At 31.8% G+C, this 12,652-nt stretch overlaps 1 protein-coding gene across 11 annotated transcripts in view; it reads left to right on the top strand.

Moving 5' to 3' along the window:
• The window catches only part of LOC142327255 (uncharacterized protein C9orf85 homolog), a 34,696-nt gene that overhangs the window by 6,034 nt on the left and 16,010 nt on the right, over positions 1–12,652 (top strand). For 9 of the 11 annotated variants that reach the window (XM_075370094.1, XM_075370092.1, XM_075370095.1 and 6 more), the window contains exon 3: positions 7,949–8,161. In XM_075370094.1, the coding sequence (XP_075226209.1) occupies positions 7,949–7,977 (29 nt within the window). In that variant the 3' untranslated portion in view covers positions 7,978–8,161. Of the gene's footprint in view, positions 1–7,948; positions 8,162–10,005; positions 10,401–12,652 lie in introns of those variants that run through there. The other 2 variants (XR_012756954.1, XR_012756955.1) reach the window with 2 other exon arrangements.

Here is a 12,652-nt window from a genome sequence, read left to right as displayed (position 1 = left end):
TATAAAAATATGATAAATCTTTGGCCATATTCAGTTACTGTTGGGGTGCTGTTTTCTATTTTGGCTAACTTCAACTGATGTTATTGTGGGGAGTATTCCCGAGTAAGAAGACATATATTTAAGATGAGATCGAAAAGTGAGTTATATTTGAACTGTGTTTATTCTACTTTTATACTGTGTAAGCAAGTACGTATCTCATAATGTTTGAAAGTGTTAACAAAAGGTGTTATGCAAATGTGGAATGTCAAGGTTATTTTTAATAGTGTTGAATTTGTGATTTGAATTTATTTTGTGGTTGACAAATGTTCATTCCACATTAAGAAGTGGCACACAATCATTATATCTTTGTTTACAGTTAAATCAAGTTTCTCCAACGTAGAATATATAGTAGTCAGAGTAGTCCAGTTCAAGTATAAAAATGGCATGTGTTTGGTGATTGTATTTATAGGCTACATTTTAGTCAGCTTTTTGTAACTGTATCTTTGAGACTTTGATTATAATGTTAGTAAGATTAGTTTTGCGTTGGTTACTTTTATTTTCATTTATTTTGTCTAGGTGTGAGTCAATAATTACTGTTGTATTATATGTGCCCAAGTGTAATATTGAGTTGTGTAATATTTAATTTTTACCTGTGCATATTTTATAAAATATCACATTTTATGTGTTTATAAAATGTCATTTATGCTTTTAAGGCATATTAGGTCAGGTGATTTGAGATTTTAATAAATCTGTTATTGTTGGTTTCCTGTATATTCTAAAATGTGTTTGTCAGTTGCTTTGTCATAGCAAGATCAAAAAATCTTTTATTTGTTCATCATGTCCATATTCATCAGTAAGCTTTAATTTATGGTGCATTTTGCTGTTTGATTTGTCATTGTATTAATGATAACAATTGTCTAATTTGAAGAGTGTGATAATTTTTATTCTGTTTCTTTTAGAAGTATCGATTTGAATGTTTGGATATTATTTTTTATTGTTGGAGTGTGTGTTTATTTTATATCATAGATCTTTAATATTTTTATGAACAGTTCTCGGTCAACATTAATTTCTAACTAACATGTACGTGTACAGAAAAAACTAAATGTAACTATAAGAACAGAACACAAAATGAACCATTATAACCAAAACCTATGCCAAATAAGAAAGCTACTGGAATAATAAATTGAGCTTCCCTGAAGTGTTTTATGTGAGAAAAACTGGAGATGACAATAAAAATATAAAAGCAATTCTTAGCAATCTAGAGTTAGCATTTATGAGGTGCAAAATAAACATTAAAAATAAATACTAACATTAAAACCTTGATATTCTACACATGTACATAAAAAGGACTACATCTTAACTTTCCCATGCATTATGAATTACACAAACTATACAAAAGCAATTAATATGCTAAATAAACTGATGAAGTTTGAGTGTAAGACACTTAAACCAAATCCTTAATGTACGCCTGTATAATTTACTGGAGTAAATAACATAATAGTTGAATACCTTGGTGGAAAACATTTAAGTAAGTTTAAATATGTATTTTAAATAAATATGGTTTCATTTGTAATATAAAAATAAATCAGTTTTACGTACCTTCTATTGCAAGCTAACAGTTATACAGACAAAAACAATAATCATTAAAGATGGCTTCACTAAAGTTCAAGATAATTTGAACTTTAAAAACTTAATGTTTATTATTAAATTTGGTTTTATATAATATATATATATGCATATATATACAGCCGAATACAGTCAGGTGTATATAATGAGTGAGCCAAAGATAAGCAATCCTAAACTCAAAAATGTATTGCAGAGGGAAATTTAGTTTTTTGCTCGCAGGAGTGTGTGTATGTGTTTGCAACGCAACAAGTGACCTTGTGGTAGAAGAGTAGCACATGCAGTTTCCATCTTTTTTGACGACAGTGATAAGTAAGCTGTGAGCGGTCAAACATGCGTTTTTCCCAGGCTCAACGTGTATTCATTGTTGAAAGTTACTTTAAATTGCAGTCATTCGTAAAATGTCAGGAGGATTTAAGAGTAGCTTTTCCTGAATTGCAGATACCCAATAAATCAGCGATTTCATGCGTAGTCACTAGTTTTAGAGAAATCGGTAGTGTGAATGAATGTAAATGTTTCTGGCTGACCTACAGTTTTAAGTGATCCGACCTTGGAAAGTGGTCCATGTATCCTTGCTACGTTCACTAAGAAAGTCAATACGAAAACTGTGTCAGCCAACTGGAATGTCTCTTGGTGGGAGTGTTTGTACATTACCATAGTACTACATTACTGTCAATGGTTTTTGCATTTTATTCGCAGAACTGTTTGGGTGTTTGATTATGTTTTCTACTCTGATAAAGCATGGTTTCAACTAATGACAATATAAACAGCCGGAACAGCAGATACTAGATTTCAGAAAACTCTCACATTTTCTATGATTCACAGAAGGTTGGAGTTTGGTGTTCAGTTTTGCAGAAAAGAATTGTAGGCCCAAATCTTTTTATGAAAACGATAACAGCTGATGATGTTAGGATATCTCTTGAAATTCGTGGTACTGTTAAAGACTGATGAACGAGACAGATGGATGCAGCAAGATAGTGCAACGGTGCACAAAGCAAATAGCACAATGATAATGTTGTGTGAGTTCTTTGGGAAATACACAATTTCTCATGGACTGTGGCTGCGTAGATGGCCAGATTTTAATTCCTCCTGAATTTTTCTTTGGGGACACCTGAAGGATAATGTCAATAAGAACAACCCTCACACAATTAACCAACTCAACCACATCGAAAATGAAATATTCCGCATCAGTGCAGCGACCATCCAAAAAATAGCAATTAACATTGAGAAACTTATTGAGGCATGTGCAGCAGCACATGGAGGACATTTGCACCATCTATTGTTAGAAAATAAATAAATATAAATAATTTTTGTTCATCTGAAAAATACAGTGGAATATGTTATGTTAATAAAGATTTTATAAGAATATTAATCATTGGGTTATTATCTTTTGGCTTACTCCATATATACATTTTATATGCACACAAAGGTACACATGTATAATACTGGATGGAGCAGAAATAATTAGACAATGTAAAAGTCATGCCATGTTGACATATTTGTAGATGGTGGGGATAACATATAGCTGAGTAAAGCAGTTTAAAGCCTTCAGTCATGATGCGTGTTAGTCAGAAAAGCATATCTCACTTTTGCAGTGAAGGCGTTATGCAAACATGACCGTTCTGCTACTGTAATGAGTTTTTAGATGATATTTTGACATTGGAAGGAATGGAAAGGTTCCTGCACGCCAGACAATATGAATTTGGGGTCAGACTATTCAGATGTAATGCATTCGTTGTAAACAAGAAGCAGTTTGGTCGTCCTCAAACTGTGCGAACCCTGGAAAATTTAATGAGAATGCCAGAAGTGTTTCGCTGTAGTCCTTAGTGTTCCTCTCATCACCATTCAACTGCCTTATACTTAACTCATAGAACTGTTGGATGCATCTTACATGAGGATTTAATGCGGCATCTCTATAAAATGAAAGGGATGCAACAACTCCATCTGCGTGATTTGAATCATCAGAGTTACTTTTGCAGGCAATTGCTGCAACTAATCGAAGAAATGCTGGATCACCTGGTAAACTCCAATGAAGCACATTTCCATCTAAATAGATGTGTTAACCAGCAGAACTTCAGATATTGGACCTTAGAGAACCCACACATGTTGTATAAGAAGCCACTGCACAGTGAAAATTTTACGGTGTGGTGTAGTGCATTTGGAGTGATTGGGTTGTTCTTTTTTGAGAATGCTAATGTCTGTTACGGTCACATCAGATTGATATGTTGTGCTGTTGTGAACATTTTTCCATAATGAACTTTGTTAGCATTGTGTCAACACACCCTGGTGTGGCTCCAAAAGAAGGTGCTACTGACCACATATCATGAAATTCTATGGCAGTCATCCAATAAATGTTTCCCCAACTTGTCATCTCTTATTTCGGAGGTGCTTCATGGCCTCCTCGCTGATTTCTCAGCATGCAATTTTTTTTCCTATGGTGCCATAGGGAAGGGTCATGTGAAGGCCTGACCTCACACTTTACAGGAACTGAAAGATCTCATCCAAGCAGAAATTCAGGTAATTGCAGTGGATTGGCTGAGGAAAGTCATGGATAATCTGCAGAGATCTGCATTATCTTTAATGGTGGTCACTTGTATTTTATCTTTAAAACATGAATTGAAAACTGAATACTTGTCCTTGTGTTTTACAATGGTGTATCTAGTTAGTATTCTGTTTGTAATTAAAGTGTTCATTTTCAAGTTTTCAATTGTCTAATTGTTTCTTCTTTTGTGTATAATGCATGCACTTGTTTAAATTCATTTGATGATCAGGGACATTATGAATGGGGTGTTGGAAATCAATATTTTATTGTCATTTCAAAGTTATACATTTTGATAGACTATCTTGGGAAATTGATAGCTATTTCACAAATAAAAAATTATTGCAATATTTGCTTAGAAGAATTGAGGAAAACCAAAGCAGTAGAACTTTAAAAAAAGTAAGCCAGTCAAATCTTTTAGTATTAAGATATTAGATATAGTGTATAAGATTATAGTATTAAGTATATAACAATTTTGAAGTCGTTATTTTATCAACAAAGTAATTCTTTGTGATAAACTTGCATAATGAATTGATCTTCAAAGGATTCTGTAATGGCTACCACATTGATTTAAAAATTTTTTAATCAAACTGATTTAAATTTTATTTTGATGCAGTTTTAAAAGTAAATTAAAATCCTTCTGAAAAATATTTCATAAATGTAATATAATTACTTAGTTGAAGATTATAAAACTTAGTTAAATATGATTTTTTACTGTTGTCTCCAAATCAAAATTGCCTCCAAATATATGAATTGGTTTTTTAAAAATTTTCATATTTATATACATTCACAAACATATACACTTATTGTTTAAAGATATTATTTAAAATATTTTCTTTAAATATTCTGTGATTGGACCCAAAGTGCCTCAGCACCCTGGGGAGTCAAGAAATATTACACAATTTTTATAATTCTGTTTCAATTTTCAATTCAATATCATACGATGCAACATCTAGCAAAGTTGGTTTGCTCCAGCTGTGCGTTGTGTTTGGGAAAGCTTCTGTAAATGGTTACTAGATAACACAACACTAATCTCAATCTTTTTTTGGTAGTTTCTCAAATTTTCTAGTTCTTTGTGTATGTAAATAAATAAATGTCAGTTTTGCATGGTTTAGTGTTGTATTAGTTTTTGAAGATTTTATAAAGTGAATATTGTTGTGATCAACTAAAGTGAAGTTTTTAAGTATTTTTTATCATATGAATTTTTAAAAATGGATCAGTTTTTAATGAACAATATTAATTGGTATGAGAGTGAAATGAAGACAGCATATCATCAAACAGTGGTTAGAGTGGGAAGAAGCAAAAAAAATTGAAAATATGATGACTGCTAGTTGGACTTTGGTTTTATGACAATAATTTAGAAGTCAAAGGTGAAGAGAGAGCACAGTGGTATACCGTGGATGAAAGTTTTGGCACCAGAGTGCATAAGTTGAGTGCATAAGTGAAAAATTGTTGAAAATTCCAATCAAAATTCCATGAAAATGTGTAAATATATTGAATAATTTTTGTTAACATTTGTGGTGAAATAACATTTTTGTCACAGGAATGCAATCTGACACCTCTTGTGAAGATTGCCTATCAGCATTATTTTGGTATGAAGGTAGGGGATCAGGATAAGTCATGGGCACCATATACATGTTCCAACTCTTGTTCAGTTATATGAGAATGGCTGAAAAATAAAAAAAAGATCTAGGACTTTGCTGTGCCTAAGGTTTGGCGAGACCTTACAAACCAAACACTATTTCTGCCTGACTCCACCTATAAAGGCAGGGTTGTCAATGTAGAAAAGAGGAACAGTTCAATCTTCCGTCTGCTGTTTGATCTATTCCACATTCAGATAGTTTATCAGTTCCTTTTCCACCCCAAAATTCTGAGCTAGAATGAAAACAGTGTGGAAGAAGAAGAACCTAATAGCCTTCCACATCCCATGACTCTGATTTTGATGAAAAACCGTACAGACTGAGTCAAGCAGAATTGAGTGATCTCATTCGAGACCTTGATTTGTGAAAGAAGGTAGAACTTCTAGGGTCAAGACTATAGCAATGGAATCTTCTCCAATGTGATGTCAGGGTCTCACAATACAGACTTTTTCATAGGAATCTGCTTTCTTTTTTTGAGAAGTAAAACAATCTTGTTATTTGCTGCGATGTTAATGACTTGATGTAATGTTTGAATTCTAATCATGATTCAACGGATTGGATATTGGTTATTCATAGGTTCCTCCAAGCTTAGTTTGAAAGTTGTATTACTTCACAACAGCAGGCATCCTGTCTTACTTCTATTCCTGTTGCTCATACAGTTCACATGAAGGATATTTACACAAAGATGGCAATCCTCCTAGACTGACACCAAATATGTCAGTCAAAAATACTGAACACAAGTGGAAAATTTGTGTCAATCTAAAAGTCATCACTGTACTCTTAGGAATGCTAGTGGAGCACACTAAATACTGCTGCTTTTTATGTATGTGGGACAGTAGGGATAGGAAATCACATTATATTCAAGCAGACTGGCCTGCAAGAAATCTTAACTATAGTGAGAAAGAGGTCGTTGCCGAGCCTCTTGCAGACCCAAAAGATGTTCTTCCACCCCCATATAAAGCTGGGTTTGATGAAAAATTTTTTCAAAAGTATGAACCGAGAAGGACAGGCCTTTTAAGTACTTAAGAGACAAATTTCCTACATTTAAGTGATTCAAAGGGTAAGGAAGGTATTTTTGTTAGACACAATTTCTACAACTTGTAAAGGATCCTGCATTTGACTGAATTTTGGAGGGGAAAGAAGAGGAAGCTTAGGAAGCTTGGGAAGCCTTAAAAGGAGTCATTCATGTATTTTTAGGCAAAAAAAGAGATGAAAACTACAATCAGTTGGTGACAGTACTTCTGCAAAAATATCATCAACTTGGATGCAATGTGTCCTGTAAAATCCATTTTCTCCACTCACACCTGGACTTTTTCCCTTACTAGTTGTGGAGTTGTCAGTGATGAACACTTAGAAAGATTCCATCTGGATATTTCTGTAATGGAACAAAGATATCAGGGCCGTTGGAATGAAGCAATGCTTGCAGATTACTGCTGGTCTGTTGTAGGGATGCTCTGGAATGCACAAGAGGAAAGCCAAAAGGCAACAATCTCATGATTCTCTTCAGACCCAACAAACTGCCATGTATTCTTTCATCAGTTAAGAACTCTTAGAATGTAACTGTCCTTAAAAAAATGTCAAATGGACTTTCTATGTTGTTGGTATATGTAATTAAAATGTATCATTTTCTGTTAATCCGTTAAAATAAACTACTTCCACCTACTGTATATCACAGAAATTAGAGCTAATAAAAGTTTTTCTCAACCCAAATTTAGTAAGAATTGACTCATGAAGTGAAGGAAACATTTTTTAAAAAAATGGGCAGTGTTATTATTATTAAGTTGAATTTTTTCAGTTACATTTTTTTGTAATTTAAAATGTATTTTATTTATTTTTCCCTAACCCAAATAATTATTGGTTATTTTGCAAAGTGCAGTTAGAAATTGATATAGGGTTGGGAAAATCTGGTTTCAGCAAGGGCGCCTAGAATTGAAAAAGTCTGGGAATAGTCTCTACATACGTAGACGACTGTTTTAACTAAAATCTGACTTTACATTATGGATTATTTTTTGTAACATTACAATCTTATGCAATTCAATATATTTATTTGGTAGTCATATTAATGCAAGTAGTTTTGAATGAATTTAAAAAAGTGATTATTTATTCTACATGCAAACAATTATTTTGGAGTAATGTAGTAATAATAATAATATCTGTTACTTTTCAGATGAAATTGGATCCAACAACAGTGATTGAAGAATAAAAATAATCTGCAGAAATATTGAATGAAAATACAAAATAAAGTATACTTTATGCACATATGTGTAAAAACACACGTGTATATTTCTTCAAAAAAATTACATAAAAATATGTAAGTTGTGTGTATACACATAGATATTTTTCTAAAATAAAGTTTCTGTAAAATTAGTGAAGAATATTACTTGGTAACTAATATTTTTTTGACAACTATTCAAGTTTAATTTTTTTTTTGTTATTATTATCGAGTAATTTTCAGATTTGCATTCTTTAAGCATTTTACAACAAAATATACAATCTTTATTTACTGTCACTTCTTTACATATTACTTAAGTAAAATAATTGAGACTGTATAATCGAAAGGTTTATTGCTATTGGATAACAAGTTATTGTGACAGTATAATCTAAAGTTTTATTCTGTTCTGTATTGATTTACATGACTGCAAAATTACATATATGAAGTATCTGTTAACATAAGATCTGTTAACATAATCTGTCTTCATTACATTGAAGCTTGTTATTAGCAATATTGAATTTGCGTATGTATGTATGTTGCTGAGTTTTTGGTAGTACATTGTTTGTAAATATTGTACAGTTAACAATATTACCTCAAGTACCTTTGAATTCGTATGTAGTGCTTGAGATTGAGTTTTGCGCTAAGCCCTGTAAAGATTTGTCTTCAATGTATAAATAATAAAAAAAAAATTTGTTGGTTGTCTTTCCGTGAAATTGAAAAATGAAGTAATATTAATAAATACTTTTAATTAAATATAAATAAAATTAAATGATACATTTTATTGCATTACTTAAAAAGTTAAAAGAAATTGACTATTGTGTGTACTGAATATCAGTTCACTGGAAGCTTCTGAACTCCATGTGAAAGTACTTTTCCCATACATTCCAAACGTGGTCATTGAATATCATAGAAAAAAAATACTTTTTTTAAACTGATGTAATTGTTCAATTTTGAGCACTATTAAACTTAGATTTTGTATATTATACAAAATACGTGCAGATTTACTTCGTTAATGAACAATTTCTTACATTGTGAATAGCATGTGCAACATGGGCACCAAGATGACCTAATTGAAAGGTAGATTAAAGGATGGTGCTTACTTTTTGGCTTAGCTATACAGTTTTCTATTAACTTATAAAATGTATTAAGTTAAGCGGATGATTAAATTTTGGACATCAAATTTTACTTACCCTAACTCAAAATTAACTGAACAGTTAAATTTATTCTAACCATAACAACTCGAATGCACAATATCAGTCAAGATGTAAACCGTATTTTTGTCTTCACTGGTCTTGTATGAATATGAATGAGCTGGTGCAGAGATATTGACTGGGGAGATGTAGGGATGAAATGAAGCTCCAGACACTTTGCCATTCATATATCTCAGGTCAGTACTGTTTATTCAGAACAATAGATTCCGTTGTCGGTTGTTCAACTTGTTATCGTGAAGTTTCTCATCAATGAGGACATCAGACCTTCCAAAATTTTAACTTGACTGCATACATATTACAGGGTCATGTGTCTCACAAGTCTATGACTTGAGACACATACAGATGTGTCAAGAACATTTGATCGATCTTTGACCTCATTGAACATGATTTATGTTTTATGGTTGATGAAGTTTCTTCAGAAGTTGGCATCAGTCATGGAAGGGTCCATTCCATTATCATAAAACACCTCAGGTCCCAAAAAATCCATAATGGATAGGTTCCACAACTTTTGATCCAAAATCACTGGTTCAATAGGAAAGTTTTCTTAAATTTAAAAAAAAATTATACCAGATTCAGTATTAATAGTTTTTTTAGTGGAAAAATAAATAAACATATCAAATCTTCTTATCTTCTCACCTAGTAAGTGAACCTTTTTTGTTATTTATATTTCTGTTACCATGCTTTTATTGTATACAGTTTTATGATTTACATAACCTTTTAATTCTATAACTGAGATAGCAAACATCCATATCTAAATTTAAAATTGTTTAATTAATCTGTAATAAATTATCTTTCCTAAAGATGCAGAGAAATCTACAAAAGTATTTAACAAATAAAAACATTAACTATAAGACTTCAACAAAATTACATCATTTTAAGTTTGTCAAGATTCTTAGGAAAATTATTACTGTAATTAAAACATCTTTAGAGAGATATAAGTTATGGTAATGTAATGACTGAAAAAAATTATTACACTCTCTTGTAAAAAATTATGAAAAAGGCAGTTACTTCAGTCAGAAAATTTTGATTCAAGAAAATCAGTCAAGGAGTAAATGAAATTGTCATACAATGTAAAATATCTCACCGGATATTCTAATATTATAAAAAAACAAGGACAAGCTTTTAAAAGTAAAAGGTGCTGCACTGATTTTGTCAAAGTTTTGTGAAAACTTACTGAACGTGAAAATAAAGTTTAATAGAATGAATTTACTACTAGATAAAATTTGTTTGCATTTTTTTTTAAACAGGAAATTATTTATCCAAATTCATTACCAATTCATGTATTAAAGCAACAATAATGTGAAACTGAGGAAATGTTTTAATGTGTGCAGACTATTCTAACATTTTAAGTAAAGTAACAGAGTAAGTTGAATATGTAGCTCTTTTGATGTTCATTGTTGATGAATCAAGCTTATACTGGCAATGTATGCCCTCTCAAACATTTATAACAAAAGAAGATAAACATCTGCCCTGATTTAAGGCCATGGCATACTCCATAATTTTTTGTATAAAGTATAGAGCAATAAGCAGTAATATAATTAATTAACTTTATAGTACAGTATAACTAATGAGTTAAAATAAATTTAATATGGCATATACATATTCAGAAACTAACACATTATTGCTGAGTCATGATAAGCACCTTTTTTTAAATAAGTGTTTACTAGAGGTGTTTTAAGGATGATTTTCTGTATATTAACAGCAAATAATTGTTCTTGGTGGTAGCCTTTTTTCTTCATAGCTTGTTTACCTACTCAAGATATTTCAACTCTGGTAATCAACAATGCGTCTCCTTGTTTTTCTCTAAAGAAACAATTTGTCTTCAAATTTTCTTTCAAGGTCTTTCTATCCACTTACACCTTTTTACAGTTTTCACTGTCACTTGTTCAAACTCCAATTTTTTTCTGCCCCCATGCTTTCAATTGTATTTGTCCCTATCCATGGTATGTAGGTGCCCAGAACAGCTTAGTCTGCTTCAAGGAAACTATTCATACCCTACCTCTCTCTAAACTATTTATTTCTCATTCTGTCTGTTTTTGTATTCTCGATTGAACTCTTCAATAATTTAATCTCTGTTCATAGTAGCTAACTTCTATCTCCAATTTTATGTATTTTTAAAAGCTTTGCTTACTCTTTGTTGACCCTCAACAACAACCCTTTTACAGAATGTCTGAACTTAATTGCCTACTCTATCCTTGCCCCCAGTTCTTTTTCTATTCTCCCATCTTCTGTTATCACTTCCCAAATATGTGAATTCCTTAACCTGATTCATCACTTTGCAACTCCACTCATGTGGTTTTGTTGTTAAGATGTACCTGTAATAGATCTTGCTTTTCTGCTACTCTTGGTTTTCTTGCTTTTACTACTCTTTGTTCCACTTTTCTGAACTTCTTGATTCCAAATGCTCAACTCCCTTTGAATTTTTTTGATCTTACATCTTTGCTTTACTCTATGTATATCATTCACAACTGTTATAAGTAGTTTAAAAATGTGTGGAGCTCCTTCCTAAAACCAACTTTAATTTGAAACTAAACAGTTCATCTGACTGTAGAGTTTACACAACTCTCATTCATCGTATGTTGCTTTGACCATCTATGATTGCCTTCTTTATCTTCAATTTTTCAACCTTCCTCCACACAACTGTTATTGCAGGTCTTTTCAGTAGTTAGAAATAGCTTGAGTAAATTCTTTCTCTATTCCTACTTCCTTTCACAGACCTTCCTGAAAGTGTATATTATATCAAAGTTTATTTTACCTACCTACATATAATATACGACTTTCCTTCTTTTAATCTATTTTTTCAGTCTCATAGAGTGTGCCGTTATAGTGTGATCCTTCTATAGGTCTTGCATTCTTTCATGTCTGACTTTTTAAAAATTAGAATTATAATCTCTCCTAATCAGCGAGTACTCTCTTTTCCATCCTTAAATTCTAGATATCCCATGTAGTCACTATCCCTGTTGCTTTTCAGCATTTTTGTTGAAAGACATTATTATCCCATTTTCTGTGCTTCCTGCTCTAGGCCCATTACCACAATCTGTTCACTTTCTTTTGCCCATTCTAAGAATTCATTCAAACCTAATTAGCATTTGGTGGCTTAGAAAAGTATTCCTTACATCATTGTAATATCCAGCTTCAATTAGCATGTATTTTTCGTTTATTTTAGTTTGGTAGTAGTATTTTATTTTAGCAGGAGGTGATTTCGTATTTTGTTTTTCCTTTGCTAGCTGAAGAACTTATCTCAGCATTGGTATGGCATATCAGCTATATTGTTCTTAAGTTAGTTGATCCCAAGTTTGGACAGTTAAGCAGAAGTTTCTGATTTATGATGTAGTTAGACATTTAACAGAATGTGTGTGCTGCTCTTTTATTAATGAGCTGCTAGGGAGTTATTCTTGTCTAGCCCAAGATTTGCTGCTACTTCTTCTCTTTAGGATTCTCCTAGTTT

This window comes from Lycorma delicatula, chromosome 7 (assembly GCF_047948215.1).
Source record: "Lycorma delicatula isolate Av1 chromosome 7, ASM4794821v1, whole genome shotgun sequence".
Classification (NCBI taxonomy): domain Eukaryota; kingdom Metazoa; phylum Arthropoda; class Insecta; order Hemiptera; family Fulgoridae; genus Lycorma; species Lycorma delicatula.
This window is presented reverse-complemented; position numbering and strand designations above follow the sequence as displayed.